The sequence below is a fragment of the Augochlora pura genome, chromosome 8 (genome assembly GCF_028453695.1).
Source record: "Augochlora pura isolate Apur16 chromosome 8, APUR_v2.2.1, whole genome shotgun sequence".
NCBI classification, from domain to species: domain Eukaryota; kingdom Metazoa; phylum Arthropoda; class Insecta; order Hymenoptera; family Halictidae; genus Augochlora; species Augochlora pura.
The window spans coordinates 4,812,787-4,834,296 of record NC_135779.1 but is presented as its reverse complement, the minus strand read 5'-3'; the positions used below and the strand labels follow the sequence as shown (position 1 = coordinate 4,834,296).

General features: G+C 45.4%; 1 protein-coding gene across 5 annotated transcripts in view; it reads left to right on the top strand.

Annotated features, from left to right (window-relative positions):
* Traf4 (TNF receptor associated factor 4) overlaps window positions 1–21,510 on the top strand; it is a 44,184-nt gene that overhangs the window by 7,147 nt on the left and 15,527 nt on the right. The window contains exons 1-2 of one of the 5 annotated variants that reach the window (XM_078188481.1): window positions 300–424; window positions 17,478–17,630. In XM_078188481.1, coding sequence (XP_078044607.1) covers window positions 17,601–17,630 — 30 coding nt within the window. In that variant the 5' untranslated portion in view covers window positions 300–424; window positions 17,478–17,600. Of the gene's footprint in view, window positions 1–283; window positions 425–17,310; window positions 17,631–21,510 lie in introns of those variants that run through there. The other 4 variants (XM_078188479.1, XM_078188482.1, XM_078188483.1 and 1 more) reach the window with 4 other exon arrangements.

Here is a 21,510-nt window from a genome sequence, read left to right as displayed (position 1 = left end):
ATTATAAGGATCGAGTTTCAATGGCAAGTACGGGATCTAATGGGGGTCTTAGGTAGGAGGTCTACTATCCACGGAAGGAAACGTTACGGGAGAACTTCCGTCAGAAACGATCGCAATATTATTTATCCCGAATCGTTGATGAACAATGTTTAATTGGCGATCCTGTTTGTTTTCCATGATCCGCGAGCAGACGCCATCGGACACCCAGGACGTTGCCGACAGTGTGCGTTTGGATATCGAGGATTCGAGGCTGGTGCGTTCAGCGAAGTGCGAAAAGGATTGTTTGTAAAGTGTGTCGTTGCTTTTACGGAAGCTCGATGGTGAATATTGCTTGAGTGACCGTTCAGTTTCGTGACAAAGGACGACTCCGGTCTCCGGCATGCAGGTGGCCGTGGTTTAGAATGACATCGGGATATCGGAGCCGGTAAGTGAACGAAAATCAACGGTATTCTATTTGCCTTTGAACGATCGTCCTGGACCAGGCCCCCCCCCCCGTATACCGCGATCACGGTCCGAGAATTTTTCTATTCGAATCGTTTTAAAGCCGGGTCGGGTTCGGAGCTCAGCTGGTGTCGCGGCGTCGTTAGAAAACCCCCCCATCAAATATTCACGATCGATGGAAGCGGTTGCCCACGGATATCCCAGGGACGCAATTTGAAAAACAAATCCCGCGAGCGTATTGTCAGTCGCGGCAGGTAGCAGGGCCCGTAGAGACAATGGGCCGGTTCTCCTCGTAAGTGACCGTAATGGCGGCTCTTCGTGGCGTGGACATGCACGTGCCCCTCTGCTCGCCTGATTTTCACGGAAACAAATCCGATTCCGTGCGGTGCGATCTCCGTGCTTGCTCTTCGGAGAATCCCGAGTGTTAATTACATAGTTCGGTCCCTTCGTTCGTATTATTTGACCTGTACCGTTACGTACTTCCGGTTTCGGAACATTAGCAACACGTAGAAACAGCTTACGGTTGCTAGTAATGTACGAGCTGCCGAGCACCGACCAGCTGCGGACGAGCGAAATCATTATTTTTCGCAAAGAACAGCACCGTGGAGAAGTTGATTCCTTTAACTGTTAGAAGTTGCGCGGAAATAAAGCGATCATTACACGGTTTGTTTCTCAAGTTTTTCTTTTCGAAGATCGCCAGCTTTTCGAACGCTTTACTGTTACTTTCAGTTTCTACCTGCTGCGAACGAGTCGGAAACTCATGCTACCAAGAGCTCTATAGAAAAATGGATTCCTTGAACTTGTTAAAAACCTTGCGAGGCTAAGTAATCACCTTTTAATTCGTCGCTTCAAAATTCTGTATAATTATAAAATAAGCTTGAGAAACTGAAGCAGTAGACCTCGCTGATAATTAGACTGCGGATCTTTATGGAAATTCGCATTTCCATACTACACAGTGCAACAATTACTCATTGTAAACAGAAAATCAGAATCTTAATGGGCCTCGTTAATTAACGCGTTTTCATGAATTTGAAAGATTCCGCGATTTTAACGATAGGCGCCGCCGCGTCGATCCCGCTCGCGACAAAATAATCCCGAAAACTGGCTCCCGCGATCGGATTCCTTGCGATCATAAATCCGAGCAAACACCTGCGGCCCCGACAATGGTCTTTATAAACAATCCCGGCCGGGTAACGACGAGCCCACGAGGTTAGATCAAGATGAACCCCGCCATGTTGCGCACTCCCGCGATCCTCGTCGCGCTCGAAATGCCTCGCTTATAAGTTCCTCCTCCTCCTCCTCCTCCTTTGCGAGCGTCCCTTCTCGCCGTAGCACAGGCAAAGATTTACAGCGGGAACACGATCCGCGGGCTTCGCGTTACCAATTAAACCGGGTCGAATCGGCGGGTTCATCCCCGCGTACGATTACATTAATTACACGCCGAGGAATATTGGATTGCGTCGGTCATAGATAGGCGGCCGTGCGCGCACGCGAAGGACGGCCGACTTCACCGGTAAACCGGTACGATGAATTATTAATTCGTAACAATCCGATCGACGCGGAGGAATAATGAGGTCACCGTGCGCCGACCGTTCCCCGGACTATTTGCCTATCGTCGGCTACGCGCGGCCACGTGTTGCCGGGAACTCGCGGCCGTGTGCCACCTTTTTCTTCGCGCGTTGCCGTTGCCGTTCCCGTGGAACGTAGACGAGAACGATCGTGAAACGATAGCTCGATTTATACACTCGATGTGACACGGCTAATTTTGTTTACGGCGGCTGGAACAGATTTTGCCAATTAACGTGCCATTCGGCGGAAACGCATCAACGATTCGCTTTTAAAAAGAAGCAACGCTGTTTTCTGCTTCTTTTTAGAACTATTTCAAAGATCGGTAGCCAGGGAATTACAAGAATGTTCGAGTCAAATTTAATTGGCAGAACATCTCGAATAATGTCCAACTGTGTTGGTAGTGGTATAATCTATGGCGCTCGTGTAATTGCGCATTTCAACAGTTCCGCGATGCGATATTTTAACGATGCTTTCAAATTCACGGCTGGCCGTTCCATCATCTTCTCGCGCTCGTAATAACTTTGAAACCGTTTTAAGATTATCGAGGTTTGTCCCCACCCCTAGAATCACGGATTAATATTGTTCGCTTTTCTGATCGAGTAATGGCAGGTGACTAGGCCTGTTATAATTAAATGCGTCCGCTCGCTGTGACTAAGCAGGGAGGTATGACTGCCGAATGTTTTTAAAAACAGTGCATGACTCACTCGCGCAAGACACGTGGTCGCGATACAGTAAATTATTAAGTAATGCAGACATATATAAAAATCGATAAGTTCAGAACTTTTGTTAACAGGGTCGCTGTCTGTCGCGTGTGACGGAATTATTAATTATTGCACTTTGTTTAGAACAGCGGTGTAGTTGCGTTATGATACTTGGAATAATCAATACCCGCGCCGTAATGTCGTGTTAAATCATGCTAATCGCTATGGTTTATTGCTTGAAAATTGCAACTGTGTTGATTCTGAAAAATCGATTCAGAAATCCTTGTCTACCATAATTGAAATTTAAAATTAAAGAAACCTTAAATTATTGTTCGTGCTTAAATTATTATTCCATAAATTATTATTAATACTGCGAATTTAATGCGTTCACGATTAAAATAATTATATGAAATATAAAACAGTAGAAAAATTAAAAGAACTGAATTCTCACAAAATCAAGAACATTCCCATTTCGCGCGGAGATTCTCGGTTAAATTGTCGGCAAACTACAATAAATAATTCCACAATAGGAAAGTCCAGTGTCTGGAGAGATCTCTGAATGAACGAACAAGACGTCCGAGTTTCCAAATCGATCGGGATTCGAGAAACGCGGCCAAGACTCGCGCGAAAATGGGCCGTGACGAAAAGCTCGCTAAAAAGGGGCATCGCTAATCGGTCGGGCTCTATCGTTTTAAACATTTACGGTCGTTTATCGGTCAGCGGCAGCATTCCGTGCATATGTAACCGTACACCCAAGATGGATGCACTGTGATGAGAGAAAGTCGAGGATCCCGGCCTCGAGGTTCACTCCGAGAAAATAGCCGAGCGAGCTCGTGAGCGCACGCTCGATCGCGATAGGCGTGAACGTGCCGCGAGGAAAATGTCATCGAATGATGTCTAACAGTCGCTCCCCCGTTTCGTATCGTCCCGATCATTTCTCTCTTCCTGTTCGCCCGAAAGGCGGCTGACGATCGGTCGGAAATCTCCTCGAGGCTCCCTCGGTCCACTATCCAGAGATTACCCGAGTAAATAATTAAACTAACTTGTTCATTCTTCCAACAGTAGTTCTTTCTTTCAAAAAGTAAAAAATTATAGAATTGTAAATAATTATCTTTAATAAAAGAAGATAGGATAATTAATCGCTATTAAATTAATCGCTCTTTCCCTTTTAACTAAGGTCAACTGTTATTCTGTTCTTTAATCATTTGTATCAATATTTTTAATTATTTGTGAACCCCTTTTTTTTAACTATAAACTCCACTTCTTCAAATGCAATATCGCAGAGATTCGTGTCTCCCATATTCCCCACAATATTGTCTCTTTAAATAGCCTCTTTTCTTACCTTGGCGTCACGAGCGTTGTCGCTGTAAAAATTTTCAGCTTCGATAAATAATATCCGAAGGCGATAATAAATTTTTGCCGAGGAAGAAGAGATTCTGAGAGTTCGTAGATCGACGGAAAATCGTCGAGAAATCTCCGACGGATGCTAAATAACATATAGGAATCGCGTTAGCCCGACCGCTAGGGCCGATGCGCTGGTGTTGCAGCTGCCGTAGAGCAGTGACAGCTGCAGCTTTTTGCTCGCTGCACTGGTTACTCTGGTTTCCATGCGCGGAAGACACTGGCTGCGATCGTGCCGGTCGCACGCCGTCGTCCGATAAAAAGCCCGCCGAGAGAAAGAAAGGGAAGCGATCGCGAAATATCCTATTACGCGATAAGTAACACTGCCAATTAATATGTAGTTTCGCGGTGCCGTTGGCGCAATCATAACTGGCCAGTTGTTTGCGGTCCTCTTAATATATTCGCATACATTATAAGCTCCCCGGCCGATAATCGTCCGTCGATCGGCTTCGAATGTGTTCTACGATTTCTTTTCTCCGCCGTGCCGGCGATACCGGTCACCTTCCGCAGTTTCTGGAAACTAACGCGACCGCTGGCAATTAATTCCGCGATGGCCGCGCCGGCGGAACCTTGAAGACCAGTTTTTGATCGGATTAATGCCAGAACGCGGAGTCGCTGAAATGATTTACAATGATCGAGAAAAATAGTCCAGTGTAACGACGTCTAAATACCGTCCGATTTGAGCTACTATTTATTACCTTAACTCCGCCCCTGTGTAAAACTTGTCGAGCATCCATTTCGTAATTAATTACATCATTTGGATACGGTTATGATTTTTAACTATTTCTATAATCCGATTATGCGAGAAATGCTGTAGAAATTAAATACATTGTTAAAGCGAATGGAACACGTGTTAACGTGTGAACGAAATTAAAATAACATCCCTCGTGAATTAAATTAAAATAATATTCCACGTGGATTAAATTCGAATAATATTCCACGTGAATTAAATTCGAATAATATTTTGCGTGAATGAAATTTAAATAACGTTTTGCGTGAATTAAATTAGCGTTCGTATGAATTGAATTACTATTACCATAGTATTTAACATCGAGCTTGCGTTAAACGCGGCTCGGTAATGCAACTATCCGTCACGGTTAGAAAGCTCGCTATAAAAATCGATTGCAAGGCAAGGCAACCGGGCGCGATGTTTTTCATTGAACAGTAAATTCGTTTGGGGATGCTCTGACTCACAAAGATGACACAATGAGACCAAGGTTCCAGTTTATGGCTTCTCGATTAAGCGGGAGCTTCCTTTGATCGAGGTCTCGTTTGACTGATATATTAAGGGCGCGCGCACCGCGTGGGTCACAGCAGTGATAGGGCATCTCGTTCATTCGAGATCACGATTTAAATATTTAATTACGTCTTGAGCCTTTCACAGCTTATAATACGATTATTTTTTAAGATCTCCTAGTGCATTAATTCAGTCCAACCCCTCGGTAATATAGAAGCTACCTTTATCTATAAATCATTGTTGCGGACGAACCAGACGTATTTATTTATGCAACTCGCCATTTAATAATCAATTTTAATAATCAGTTCAGACAAAATTCCTCTCGCACGCAGAAGCCTCGACAAATAAGCAATTATTACAGTATCTATGCGATGTTTCACGTTTATTGCACCGCGGATTGCAATATCATCGACGGTCGGTGTCACGTTGATTAATAACATCCACCGTTGATCAATCATTCCATTTAATCGCCGATACGAAGTCGGCTCATCGTCGATCGCCGACAAAGCTGGCGTTAGATAATCGCGCAGACCGAATATTTATGCAAATTCCCGGCGTCCGACTCGCTCTGGCCCGCGTCGGACCGACTTTCTCCCTTCAATTCATAGAATAACCAACCATAAAAGAGCCATGAATTTTCCCGGCGTTCCCGGCTGCTCCCGACGACCTCTCGAAACCGCGAGATTTGCATAAACATCGCTGCGGCGGTCCGCCGATAAAATCCCGGCGGATCTTTGTCGAGCAGAACCGCGCGAACCCGGGTTAGCTGGTGTGAGGAGCATCTGGCCGGTGATCGGCGAGGATGCAGCACGCGGTGCAGGTGCATCTCTCAGCCGGACCGTGATTTCGGCACGCTGCTATTTCGAACCTATATACCCGGCCGCCCAGTCACCAGTTCCGAACGATTTTCTTTTCTCCTGCACACGCGGTGCCCGCGCGACGGCCTGGCGAACAGATGCTCCGCGCTCGTTCAAGATGCTGCCGAGGCGCGGTATGCGCGCACACGAATCGCCTCTTGCCCGCGTGCTAATCGCCGCGTGACTCGGCATTTTTGCGTATCCGCCCGGAAAATCGACGAGGAAAACAGCAGAGTCCGCGCGATATTTTCTTTCAATGTTTATTCGAAAATCGACACTGTGCGAATCGATTAGCAGCGCGGCGATTTGTATCCGCTTGAGCGAGTCTCCGAGCTACGAGAAAACGCGTGTACTCGATGGAATTAATTGCGACGGGTATTTCGCTGCGTGAAATCACTGTTGCCTCTTATGTAATAGACTCTTCCATCGTTGAACCGCGGGTGAAAGAAACTAGAGAATTTTCTTTCACAGCAAACTCGTCGGACTCTAAAAATACTAACGCGCGATGAGCTTTACATCGATGAAAATATTGTATTTATTTAGACCTCTCGTTTTTAACGTCCAAGAAGGCAGTGGAGCCTATAAGTAACCGGACGTAGCAAATTAATAAGCGGACTGCATATCGTACGCATTCTTAGTACCCTGCAAAAACGCCTGGTGAATGTAGCACAGTCTCTAAATTAACAATCTCATGTTAACCTTATCAAGAACGGAAATGAGTCACTAATTGATTTTTCGATTTCATAAAAACCGTGGAAATTCATGATAGTCTTGCAAATATTAAAGAGTATCATAACCGCGCTGCGCTACGACTGTGATTTTCCGTAAGCGGCGTACTAACGTTCGAACTTCTCTTTCTAAAGTATAACGTTCGTTTATTCGCTGGCACTACTTAAAAAAAATGTATTATGCCGAATAGAAAGCTGAAAATGCAGTGCAATTTTGTGGTGCACTTTCTAAAACACGGCGGCTGTCCTTAGATATACTCTCTAGGCCCGAGAGTGAATTTTTCCAGCATCTTAAGAAGTAATTTGCAAAATTACCACATGTTCCGATCATTCTCTATATGAGTATCATGTAGGCACTGCTTCTTAATCAATTATTAACATCCTTTCACTAAGACGCAAACGATGCAACTTTATGCGTTTGTGGAGGAATTCGATTTGATTAGGATCTAGGAATTTACTGATCGCCGTTGGTATTTACTATTATTATTATTATTATTATTTTTATTATTACTATTATTATTATCATTATTATCATTATTACTTTATACTTTGCAAATGGAGTTCTTAAGAATATTTGTTAAAGTTTTTAAAAGCGTCAACTTCTTAAGCAACTTTCTGGGTTAGTAATGATATAATTTGTTACCTCTTTCCCTGAAATAGTTAATTAAACACAATCCATCTCTGTTGCGAAATATGGAAACAATTAGCAATGCAAAGCCGCGAACTCTTCGGACATTAAGCTACGCCCATAATTGACAACGCGTAATCCATCTCGTTTTCTGTAAACCACGAACGTCGCTTTTACACACGTGACGTCACTAGCGAACGCCCAAGAGCTAGCACAGTTCTCGTGGATGTTCGTCTGTCGTTAAACAGTGTCTCGTGAGTCCCGCCATAATTGTTCTCTCGTTTTCAGACGGGCATAAATCTTGATGACGCGTAGAATAACCAAACATTGCGGCGTCGTTGCGATTCGCGCGAGGTCGACGTACCCGCGAAAGAGAGTTAAACAACGGCGCCGGTTCCATTATAAAATAGGAAAGGCGACCGTGTGTCGTTCTCCATTAAAACGAGCCCGGCTCGAGCCCGGCCGCCTGTCCTCGTCGTGCAGCCTGACGCACTTGCAGCACGAAAGGATACGTACTTAGGCGAGAAGGCTGCACGGAGGTTGAGACACAAGATGAACTCGTGCCTATCCTTTCACTTGGCCGTTTTCTGATACGAACCTCCCTGCCTGCGAATGCGCCTAGCCGCGGCTGCATGTGTATGCGTCCGTCCGTTTATCCTTAAGGCCGATTACACAATGCGCGAGAGTACAGGGTGTCCCATTTGCGCGGAATTCCAACGAACTCCTCCGAAACGTCGCCCGGTTAAACGACCGTCGCTATTGAACTACGTTTTAAATTAATACACACTGTTGTCCTTTCTCTTATATTTATTGAAATTTATTATATTAGGCTTTTTCATATTTGCAGTAGTTGGTCGGGCCAGTGTCTCAAAAATGGGACGGTCAATATTCTCAAAATTCGAAAATAAATAATAATAATCTAAATAAGCTTAAAATAAAAACTCTATGTAGATATTTTTATAATTTTAATAACCTATACGTTACCAGATTTATTTATATTTGAAAAACTGCGAAAAGTGTACGAAATGTATATAAGAATGAAATACTGTTTTAAATTTAGAGGTAAATAAGCTTCGAGTGCAAAGGGTAGCAACTAAAGAGACCACGAGATTTTGTTATTCATTTTTCAGGGAATTTTTATACGCTTGAGAATGCATATGCTGTGAATCGGTGTGGAAGAACAATTGTTCCATCGCTGAACAATAACTCGTTTCACGATCTTTTCCTATGGATATGTTCACACGAGTATTCGCATACGAATTCAATTGAATTCGATGTGATTACAGATGTTACTTACGTTTTAATTTATCATTTGTGCCGCATTAAAGAAAGAAGTTTCGTACAAATGCTGGTTGCAATGCCTGTTTACCCCCCGAGAGAACAGGATTTGAAAATAAACGAGTATTCAATAATATTTGATATTAAATACTCAATAATATCTAATATTAAATACTCAACAATATTTAATATTAAATACTCAATAATATCTAGTATTAAAAACTTAATAATACATAATATTTAAAACTCAATACTACCTACTATCTAACATAAATAATATTCATTTTAATCCCGGGAAAACAATGTACCACAGCGCATGATTTAATAAATATAAAGCTCTCATCAGTTCGTACAAAATAATAGTTAACGTCACCGTGTACACTGTCATTACAGCATTTCGTGTGCCTACGAGTTAAGTACAGATAATGCTAAAAGAATTATCATATTCAGTCGCAAGCAGAACAAGTTCCTCGTCGCAATTTTCTCCGTCGTCACGTCATTGCGTGTCAAAGGGACAAAGACTATAATGAGCGCAGCTCGAAGTAAAAATCTCGTGCGACCCTTTCCGTGACGTCGCTCCTCGTGCATGATAAGTTAATCGGTATCGAAAAAACAATCGTTTCATCACTCAATAACCCATCCCTCCGCGATCTGTCCCACAAATACGTTCGCACGAACGTCGAGAGTAGATAATAGTCAAAGGACCATTACAAGCTGCTCGAAGCAAAACGAGTTTATCGCGTTCCCAGTGCAATCTACCAGATCGTCTCATCATTGCATGCCAAGGGAACAATGAATCACATAAATGCAGCACAAAATGAAAATTTTGTCTATTTCCACGACTCTACCGCGCTTCTTGCGAGGTAAAATTCTAAAAACAAAATCGAGCCAATTGCTTCAATTGTATAAAAGGTTATTCCGTTTTAAAAGACGTTGGGACACGTTCGTGGACCACCAGACACGTCGGACCGGTATAAACAGAGATATTGAGCGTGCGTGATGCTGAAAAGCGATGCTCGAAGACCGTATAAATAGACGGAGTGCAAGAAACCCAGGCGATCATTATGCCAACAATCGTTCCACGCGTAACCGCGAGATAGAGAATCACCGTTTAAACAATTTGTTGGGAATTTACCCCGACGTCGGACCCCGGTTTCGTGTTAATTGCGCGCGGGCTCGACTGGAATGCATAGGCGAACGCGCGGCGACAAACTTGTACCTTCCTGATAGACCGGGAGATTTATCGGCGATACGAGCGTGGGAGAGAAAGACATAGGGACGGACAGAGCGAAGAATTTCACGAGCGATTCCACCGGCAAAATCGCCGCGCCGCGGAAAAGGTTGAGTTTCGTAACGACTCTCTCATGCCGGCCACGATGTGTAATTGCGTCGGATCGTCGACCGTCTCTCGCAAACCGGTCGTAATAGTTCCGACTTCCGGTCTCGTCCCGATCGACCGCCTGCCACGTCCATTGTCGTCGTGAATTGGATCGATGGATTAATTACACATGTGCTGGCCGCAGTGCAACGACTCCCTCGCGTGCGCCTGCGTTGATAAGAAAATATTAGTTGTAATCAGCAAGCTTTCTGTAAAATACAACATTAATTAGAAGGTAGAATTTCAAAAAAAAAAAAAAATAATAAAGATTTGGTTTCTCTCTTTCACGTTGTTTCGAATGTGTAAAAAATGTTTAATTACTTAAAAGTGCATAAAATAAATAGCCAAAAATGAGTAGAGCAAATAGAAAATATGAAAAATATTTAATATAATAATTTATTCATTCGAAATATTATACAGAAGATAAATATTAGAATTTTGAATGAATAATTAATAAATGAAATGTAATAAGTAGTAAATACAATTATATTAGAAAAAAAATTAATGCAGTGCCTACATCTTGCTATCAACGAAGACAGTTCTTATTCTGCACAAAGAATTGTTGTATCGTGTTATTTTCTTTGTAACGATAAAGAGAAAAGCGCAGCGAAATGCGATACGAAAATATAAAGAGCAGCTAATAATAAAACTCGATGCTTAAGTAAACACATAAATTACGAATATTTTTATCGCGTTGAAATTCGATGAAGACAATCGGACGATTGTTGCTTTGCCCTCCGTCGCGACCGTTTAACCTCCGCCACTGCCGAAGAAAGTACTTAAGTTCGTTTAAGGCCACTTGTCGAGAAAATTCAATCGAGTTAATTGCGAATGAATGGAAACGAATCGAAAGCGGCGTCGCTGATTTTAACGAGTTTGCTTGTCAACCGCTCGAGACTGCCTGCTAAAATGTATTCCAGTGTTTAATCAATGCTCGAGCAATTCCCAGCAAGTTTTTAGACCTGTGGGATACCTCGTCGACTTCAATAAAGATCAGAATCTAAGATAAAGGGGAATCCGCATAAAACGGATAAAACTTTCCAAAGAATGTGTGCAAAATTATATGGAATTTTGTGTACAATTTACATAGAATTATTAAAATTATGTACAATTATATTGTACAATTTAGAGTGGATGCAGTAAAATTTGTACTAAAGAAATTCTTGAATGAAAACCTGAGATAAAATCTATATGACATAGAAAATCACTTTCCAAAGGAAAATAGAAATATACAAATTCGATGTCTTGTTACCTGAAGTCGATAATTATCATAAAAATTATATTTAGCTCGAATAAATTTAGAATTCGTATGACGAGTATCTGAGCGAAATATAATTTGTTTAAATTACAAAACAAAGAATCGATTGCGCATCGAAGCATCGATACGTTGCACGCCCGATCCAAACTCCGAACAAAGTTTTTAAATCTACAAGAATGGCCCACGTAACCATATATCCAGGACCATCAGATTATCCCCACCATAACAGAAAGGGAGCAGATGTGCGCGTGGCGCAGGAAGTTTAGGTTCATGCGAGAAGCAGCTGACCGACGCCGAGCATTCCACCTCGAGGAGAGCCGAGGATGGTCTCGGTGGTTGGCTTCGAAAGGGGGATGATTGCTCAGCCCTGAGCTCGGTTCAGCCTAGATACACCCACATGTTCGTCAGGAAACGAACAGGGGGGGCCCACAGAGAGGCCCTTTTGAAGAACATCCCATTAAAGTGCTGAGGGCACATTCATTTCCTCCCTTTGCGCTTTCATTCCACGTTTCACAGGATATTTATCGAGCACGAAACGTATAATGTTTTATTTCCTGGCGCGGAGACGGTGCTTTACGTCCCCGGATAGCGCAGGTTCTTGCCACGGTTTCTCCCACCATTTGTCCTCTCTGCATGTCTCATTACCGTGCTCCTCTTGTCACCTTTTTTTTCCGTGCTGCATCTAGGTGCGACCACTTGTTGCGAACCCATCCTGCTGTTGCATTCCATAAGTTGCTGCTTTCCGTGTCAAAAGATTATTTTGTCGTTTGGCTAAAATGAAACGAGAATTATTTCCTTTTCCTGGTTTGTACGGTGATCAATTTTTGAAATAGTTTATAATTAAAGCCTCTTCTTCCGTAACTTTATATCGTCTTCTGTACTGGCAGGTCGGTTTTGTTTGTCGCATGGTAAAAATTCTAAGTTCAAGTATTTCTTGTGGTCCAGTAGAAATAAATTCGCTAAATAAAATGAACTTCTCCTTTGTCATCTTAAACGAATAATTTAATTTATTAAAATAAAATATGATCAATCTAATCTAAAGCAATCCATGTGCCGAATGTTCATGTTACTCACTTTCGTATAATGAAGGTTCTATTACCTCTTATTCGTGGTACAGCTCCACGAAAAATCCTATACGTTTCCGCATGTGACAAATAGTTGCCGACCGACGAGCAGACGCTGTATCCAAGGGTGGCGTTTCCAAAGCCGAGTTCGAGTCGGTCGAACGAGGACGAGGAACGCGAAACAGAAGTTCGAGCATGAGAACGAGGTGCCGGGAGGAGAAGGTGGCAGAGGCGGAGGAGTAGGAGGATGTAGAAAAGCTGACGGTCAGATTGTGAGCAAGGGAAGAGGGTTGCAGCTGCTGTGACAGCTGCAGGCTTCCCAATATTACGGGCCCGGCCGCTCCTATCCTCCGAATGCTGGTCCCTCCGACAGCTTTCCAGGTGCTGCTCGCACCGGCGCGGCGCGGCGCCTCGAAAAATCCTCCTTTGTTCTTTACAGGAGCACGTCGCGTCGTTCTCCGTCGAACACGTCGATCCGGCCTGAATTTCATCGATGCCCCTTCGTCGATTGCATTTATTTTCCCCTTCGTAACCATCGACGATTTCGTGCGTGCGTTCGATTTCGATCGAAAAGGGCGTGCTCGCTCGGCGACATGCCAGAAACACTCGAAAAAATCGAACGTGACCCACCGTTCGCGTTTCTCGAGGCAGCAGAAGCAGCAGCAGCAGCTCGACATTTGTTCGCCACGTGTACGTTGTATAATTTCGATGCCGAAAGTTGGTACCTGTAATTACCGAAACTGAAGGTTATCGGTTTACGCGTCATCACGTGCAGCCGAGCTCATAAAAGAAGCATCGTCACGCACGACTCGTAGAATAGGTCATAAATACTTAATTTTCCGGCTAAAAGCAACGAAGACAAGGTAGAGAATGTCGAGGTGTCCTCGCGAACCGGTATCTATCCGGAACCTGGGAAAAATCGTTCGTTCGCTCAACTCCATTCCGATTGCGTTCGCAGCCTATTCTCGTCCGCGTTGTGCAGCCTTGCAGCGTAAAAAAGCGAGCCGGCGCGGCACAATTATTGCGTAACGACCAACTTATTCAGGTCGGTCGCCCGACCTTTCCCCAGTGTGCTACCTGTGCCGGATGCAAAACTGGACTAAAACAGAACGCGTGCCCGTGTTACGCGGCTCGCCAGAGAAAACGTGTCATTACGGATCGCAGGATATCCACCGACCGAGCCGGACATCCTGCGCGAAGCCGTAGAGAATCGTCCGCAATTGATGTCGTGCGAAGAAGGCGTGATGGCGATCGCAAATGATTCACTCGCTGGTAGCGCGCCCCGTCGTCGCCGTTTCGAGACAAGGGCAATGAATTATCGCGCGTCTGATTATTTTCCGACACGAAACCCGAGGTCATGGTTGCCGTTTAAGCGAGCAATTCGGTCGCATAGGGGAGCTTTGATGAGAGGGCCTGCACCCGGGTCTCTGGTTCCCATTAGAGGGGGTGCAACGTGCTGGCGCATACGGCCAAGGGACCGTGTTTGGAAATCGGAGAGACTGGTTATTAAAGAGATCGTATCCCTTGACACGAGAAACGTTACGCACCAATTACATTAGCGTGTGATACTCTATCGCAGAAGTGGGCTGAACTAAGCCGGCGCGGGGATTGAGCGCAGCTGCAATTACCCGTCCTCTTTCGCGGATAAATTGGTGTCCTTAGACTGGTCATGGGCGAGAGCCCACCCTCCTTGCAAAATAGAGCCTCGGTTTCTAAAAACGAGAGCACGCCGTTTTCCACTCTGCGCAACTTTTACCTCGAAGAACAAAGACCGCGGACGAAGTTGTAATAAAATATTAACAGGCGATTCGCGTCTCGAGGACGCTATTTGCAATCGATCCTTTCGGAGTTGCACCGGCTGCAGGTTCGAAACGCAGCCGGTGTCTTCCGTGAACATCTCCAAATCCGAGAGCAAAATCCGTGACGGGGCGATTTCAAAGGAAAAGATGGCGAAGAGTTTGGCCGGAGGGGAAGAGATTTTGATCTAGAGGGTGAGGTGGGGAGAGACACACACCTGCCGGTCGAATAAAAAGGGTCGGAAAGGTGCGCGGTCCTGAATATCAAGCTTGTGAAATTACAGTACGTACGTACGCAAAGAAAATTAATACGACAACCTGACGGTCGCACCTGTTGCGACGTTCGAGCGAATAAAAAAAAAACGTCCCGGCGCGTGTTCGCAAATATGAAATTGTCGCAGCTGAGGCCCTCTAGATCCTCGAGTAAAGCTGCACCGAGAAGCCCTTGGAGCAATGAATACACAACAGTGTTCGAAGCAATGCGCATTATCAACCGGGTACGGTGAACAATGCGATTTACCGGCTTAAATCGCCGACGCTTTTAGATTGCGGGGCCATTGAAGCGAGCATTGGATATCCCTGACATAACTCATAATAACACCAATCATCCCGATAACCGTTACGGTCCTTCGGCGGATTTCATTGTGCCTCGAGTGCACCGCAATTTCGCCGAGTTAGAGGGTCGGCGTGACTCGATCCGCCGTAGTATTCGCCGGAACATATGTCAACCTAATTAGCGTTGACTGTACGGCAATTCGAAGGGTGCCTGCATTCGTGGAAACTCGCCCCCGGAATACGCCGTCAAAATTTAGAACAGACACGCCCCGCGGAGAGGGACCGTCAAACAATGGCCGGCTTTATTCGACGGGGTGGAAGAGTTTCAACATTCGTGCGGAAGAAATGAAACGGGGACAGATGGTGTGAATTCCAGGCCATGCGGGCCGGCAGAATTAAACATTCAAATGGCGCCGTGAAGGGCTTCACCTTCGATTCCCTGAATAACCAACCGCACGGTCTCAAAGGGTAAAGTCACCAATCGGAGCTGTGACCGTCCGAGTTGCGGTCTCTCCTGGCGTTGAAGAGTTCGAGCATTGACTAATCGCTCAGGAATCCGAGAAGATCGATGGTATCAATGATAAAGAATACATTACTGGAGAAACTCGTGTGCGGTTAAGCAATCCGGACTTATTGGTTGCTGACCAGTTGACCCTCGTTCTCAAGATCCTCGGCTAACTATAATACATTAGCATCCTCGGGAATCGTTAAGAATCCAGTTCCAGCGGTGACCCAGAAGTCACCGAACATAATGCACGGCGTTATAAAGCTGCACCTGCAATTGGGCTGCAATTATCCATCCCCCGTTGTGCTTGTTCTCATGATACTGCTCCGGGTTTTGCCGGAAAGGGGTGTGTGATATCGCTATCATTCGAAAGTCGCTCTTCGAAGGCTTCTTGTTTTCGAGCATCTTCTGCGATACTGTCTCACGGAGATCGAAGGAGGAGACTTCGCGGATGTTCCTTGTTAGAACGCCGATACCGGTTCGGCGTAGCTGGCCAGAAGGCTCGATCCCCGGGCTGGTGGGGGGAAGGTCGAAGAAGGCCGCAGCTGGCTAGATCCTGTCCGCGTACATACAGCTGAACACGGCTGAATGTAAGGAACATGCCTCGCCGGCCGAGCCTGTACAATGTCGTTCCCCTCTCCACCACGAACCTGCAGTTGGCAACACGGCGTGTCTTTGCCGATCACAAGTCCCGTCGACCGGTCAAATTCTTTGTCTCCGAAAGGGTGCCAGTAAAAGTACGCGCCGCTTTGATACGCGACCGCTTCCGCTACCTGCGCCGACCGGGGCCGTTGATTGTCCTGATTAGCAGCTAGATCCCCCGCTGTGACCGACCGTGCTGTCCTAAGTAATTGTAAAATTAGGAGAACCTCCTTTGTAAGAACTAATAACGGGACGTTGATTCGGTTCCCTCGTATAACTACTCTGCATCCTTTCCCATATTTACCTGTACAGAATAGAGATGTTAGCAAAATGGAAATAACATGATTTTCTTTTAAAAGTCTTAAATATTATATTGACATAACCGATGTTCGGTTAAGCGAGGTCGTACTTGCAGAATCTTAGTTTTGAAGTATTTTTTTTTGTGCTAATGGTATTGAAAATCCATTAGGAAAAGAGAGTTCCTTAAAAGTTGATTAACCTCTTGCACTTCAATTTATTTCACAGCTCCGTTGACTAGCCTTTCTTCGTTGCTAATAAGTTCCTATATCAGACAGAAAATATATATTTAATATATAACAGGTCTTGCTTCAATGTTTAGGTATTAATGGCAAATAGGTAGAGGTTAACTTCGATTTGAAAAATACGATTAACATAAATACTCAGATTTTAAATCAAGTAACGAATTTTCCAATTGAATCTAATCATTTTTCGAACTTGACACATACTAGAATATTTGTTCTCCATGAATTCTTGTCCCTTGCTGTAAACATTTTCTAAGCAGCGTCTCGTAAAGTGAAGCAAGTTGCTCGTAGTTGCTTGTACCACATATCCGATAATCTCTTTCACACGTTCCTTCATTCACCGTCTGCCCGATCCTCGGTCCTCTTTCCTCCAACCTTCCCGACGACCTCACTCTTTTCCGTCCCTTCGTTCACTCGCAGGAAGAGAGTCGAGAGAGCAACAAGAAGATGAACCCTCCTGCATCATCTCCTCGGGAACTGACGTTGTCGTCTCTGACGCACCCATCGATTCATCGCTCGTCCCGTCCCTGTTCCTCTCGTTCCGCGTGGAACCCACCCCGTTGGCCATTTTCCTCGTGCGTCGATCCTCGTCGCACAGTCATAGCCTGTCGCTTGCTATGGGGCTCGACCAATCAGCGCGCTTGGTCCAGCGGGCATGACGCGACCGCTCCGCAGAGAGAACCCGACGGTCGACGGACCGGACTGCGAACAGTCTGTCAGTAAACTCGGTGGCGTGCGTTTGGTTCCGCGTGCGCGTTCGTCTACGACCGTTTCCATGCGTGTGTCACAACTCGGATATACATCGTGCTGATTCTGTTATTTTTTTTGTACACGCGAGTACACTGTTTGTCCGGTGATCATTTTAACGAAGACAAGATGGTGCGTGGTCTGTCGCAGTGGACGAAAACCTTGAGCTTCCCCGCGAGGGTGTCCCCACAGAGGCCTACCAAGGAGTCCAAAGGGTTTCATGTGAGCCCCAGTGCTAGTCCCACGTCGCCACCCAGCCCGATCATCGACAACATGGATAAGGCGCCGATTATTACCGACGAGGTTTGAAAACTTTTCATTTTCCTTTAAATTTGTTAACCGGGTGTGCCGAGAGTTCAGCTGATTTTAAACGCGAGTCTTCTGTCGTTGTATCATAATGGCTGTTCCGTCCGTTGCAGTCGCCTGCGTGTTGTTGACATTCGTCGAACGATCGTAGCGCGGAGAACGGTTATCGCGATCGCCCGGTTTCATCTTTTAAAAAGCAGACTGTAATTCGAATTGGTCGGTCAAAGTCACCCGGTTAACAAGCTCTTAGATCGTAACGTTAGCACAGCGTGCCTGTACTCTCGTCTGATCCTAAAGTTTGAACGAAATGTTGCACAATTCGAGCCCGCTGTGGTTTGACAACGTTTTCAAGAATTATTCGTGCGTCCCCGTCTCTTGGTCAGTATGCAAACAATCCGCGTTTGGCATCTCAATGTGCACGCCGAGCATTCCTCGAATATACTGGATCGGAGTTTCGAGTTTATCGTGGTACGTGTTTCAGATAACGGTCTGTTGCTATACGCTTCAACCAGCTACGGTTAATCGTCGGTTCAGCGTTTCGGTTCCACGCGTCTCTGTGTGTACGTTGCTGAACGTGCCCTCCCCACTCCTCTTCCCACGCGGTTGTTTACTTTCACATTACCGATTGTTGTGTCCTGCCAGACAGATATAAACAAACTAGTAGTAATCATCGATTAAATCATTCACCGATACTCGGATGAATGGGAATCGTAAAATTGTATCGGTTGAATTTAAAACTGTCCGCGGTTGAGAGTTCGATTGGAAAGAATCGTCGGATGTTACCGTCCCGATCGTCGCCACAGATCCGTTGTTCGATCGGCTCCGCAACCTCCCTTCGCGGAGCCGTGTAACATAATCTTCATGCGAATAAGGGGAAACCGCAGAACGGGGGAAATCTATTATTGGACAAAACGGAAACGGGGGGTTACGTTTCGATATCGTTTACAACAAGACCATTCACGAGTCTATCGCGACCCGCTGCGTTGTTGGCACCGATCTCGGTCGAGGAGGACCTCCCTTGTGGAGTACCATTCCATATTGCCTCTTATCGAGGTAAATACGCCCGGCTATCGAATCACGAGCGTTCTTGTGACTGGCAGCACAAAACATTCTATAAATCTTGAACGTCGAACGGGGGGGTCCGTTACGCTTCTCTTCAGGAGCGTTCGCGTACAATGTATTCTCTGCAACTAAACGGTTTCTTTGTCCGTCCAGCGCAGCGTTCATCTTTTGTACCTTTGCGTCGCATGCGCTTTCGAAGAATTCGTTAACCAATGTTGTTTTGCAGTGCTGCGTATGGTCTGCAGCTTGCAAAAATTAATCACCGCCGCGTTGCGCAACGCCGACTTCTTGCCATGCATCTCTTGTTCAAAAAAGCCGCCGTAATAAAAAGTCATGGCTACCAGACGGGAGCAGATGTTCCGGTTACGTATACTTTCAGGCCACGGTCTGAAATTATTCTTGATACACGCTTTAGTCATTCTGGATCGTGATCTAGTTTCGTTTGTTTACGCTGCAACACTTTTTTTCCGGAAAATTCAAAGATATTACGTTCGAGGTGGTTGAAGATACATATCTCGCTGTCAACGATGGTCGCGTGTTTCGGGTGATCGAGCAAATCGAATTTATTCATGGGCTAATAGAGGGGACCCACTCGACATTGTCACCGCGGTTCCCTCCGCCTTATTGACCGTGTATTTGGGGAATCGAGTTCATCTCTTTTTGCGGTCGGCTTAATCGTCGCGGCCCCCTCGGCGTCGCGTTGCCAACACACGTGCGCCGCGTTAACGACTCCCTTTATGCGAACACGCTCAAAAACCATAGGGGGGACTGAGACAGAAGCCAGTGGTCGGCAGTGTCAACCTCTGCGGGAAGTTCGTCGGCTAGCGTGAGGGGTTCGTTTGTGTAAACACCAGCCTCCGGGAAGATGACAATGCCGGAACTGCGAACCGTTGGCGGCACGTGCCCCGGCACGAAAGCACATTTCCCTTTGCCAACGAATTCGAGTTGCCTACGTAGAGCCGTGTCGAATGGTTAGTTTTCCAAACAGTAATTAAAGGGTCCGGGGATTGCCGTATACACAGTTACTTATTGTGTACACACGGTGGCGAGTCATAGTGCCGGAGAAATACCGGTCGTACATTAGAAAGGAAGATGGCGTGTTCCGCGGATAGTTTTCTTATGACGGAAAAACGATCTCCTTTCATTCAGAGCGCATCTACGGGGTGGCACGAGAGAACATTTTTAACTGACATTACATCATAAATAATTTAGCATTTAATTCATGGAAAATGATTTGGTAAGTTTAAAATTTGATGTCGATCAAAACGAAGTCTGTTTATACTTTAAGAATATTTTCATAACGTATGATGTAATAATTATTAGCATCCTATACATGTCGCTTCAAAAGAACATTTGAGTTGCTAGATCTAGGATGTCTTCTGAATGATCAATTTTTAACCCAGAAGAAGGAAGAGTGTCTTGAAAAAGTCATTCGCGCGGACGAACACCGTGTATACGTACCAGTTTGAAATATTAGGAACGGTTGATGAACAAACTGGAGAAAGCTAGACTGGCTCGGCTTACCGATCGCGTTATATAGAAATCCACGTCAGAGAAATCTAAAGATCGATATAAAGTGCAGGATTTATTGAAATTCTTCGCGGGCAGGTAGAGCGGGTTAAAGTAGTGCGCGAACGGCGGCGGGTACACGGGCATAACCGCGAGACACTTGTTCTCGTTAGCGGGTCCGAAAGAGACGACCACTTTGGCCGGACCCGATTTCCAACGGACGCGACCGCTCGTAACTTTTACTTAACGCGTCGTGGACACGGGGCGCGAGGAGGGGAGGAGCCGGGGAAGGGTGGGGCCTTTCTGGTAAAATTGCCCGGGGCAGAGGAATCCCGCGATAATGGAGCAAAAGTTTAACCCTCTCTCGTAACAGAAACGTCGGATTCTCGCGGTTTAAAGGCGTTCGCCGGGTATATAAAATAAACCGTCGGCGGTCGGGTGCAAGGTGGGGGCAAGAAAAGGACGCGACGAAGACTGGTCCAAAGGCGGGGAAAGGCGACGGCGGAAGCGTGGGAACCGAGCGTAACAGATGGCCTCGGCTGCTTCCGAACACGCTCGGCCTCCTTCGTGCACCTCCGTGGCATCGACTCCGCTTTCCGTTCGCGCGGACCATGTGTCGGCGCGGCTCCGTGCTCGCGAAAAATAGATTTGTTGATCCTTAGTGGTCCAATCGCGGCAAACGGTATTCCGCAACCCTTTATGGTTCACTGACGCGCACATTACACCAGTTACAGCTTCCAGCTTTATCCTGGCAATGCCAGTTCCGCTGCAGAAACTCCGGGGAAGTGTTACGACTCACCCCTATTATAGGCTAAGACTCTGTTTCCATGATGCTGTTACTTTAATAAAAATATATACGTAATAAGAAGACTGCGGATTTTATGCATTTATGGCATAGACGAGTGCGTATATTATATTGCTTATAATATTTTGACCTTATTTAATGAAGGAAAACATTTTCACCTATCTTTTATTTCTTACAGTTGGCGTAGAAACATTTTGGACATAGAGAGTCATAGAAAAATTTTGCAAAACACGGAAGCTATTTCCTTCTCCTGATAAAAATCGGTCCAACTGAATACAACTGAATATGGCGATACTCTTTAATTCCTCTAATCTGCCGGCTGTTTTAGATTACTACTACTCATTATCGTCTCAAACGCATAATATCCGCAGTCTAGTAATCATTAACAATTATTGGTAATTGAATGATGGAGCTCGTTAAACTGCAGCCCTATAATAAATGCCTTAAGGATAGGCGGGGCAGAATTTGAGCCGTTTCCATGGGAAATCGTTGCCAGAATGG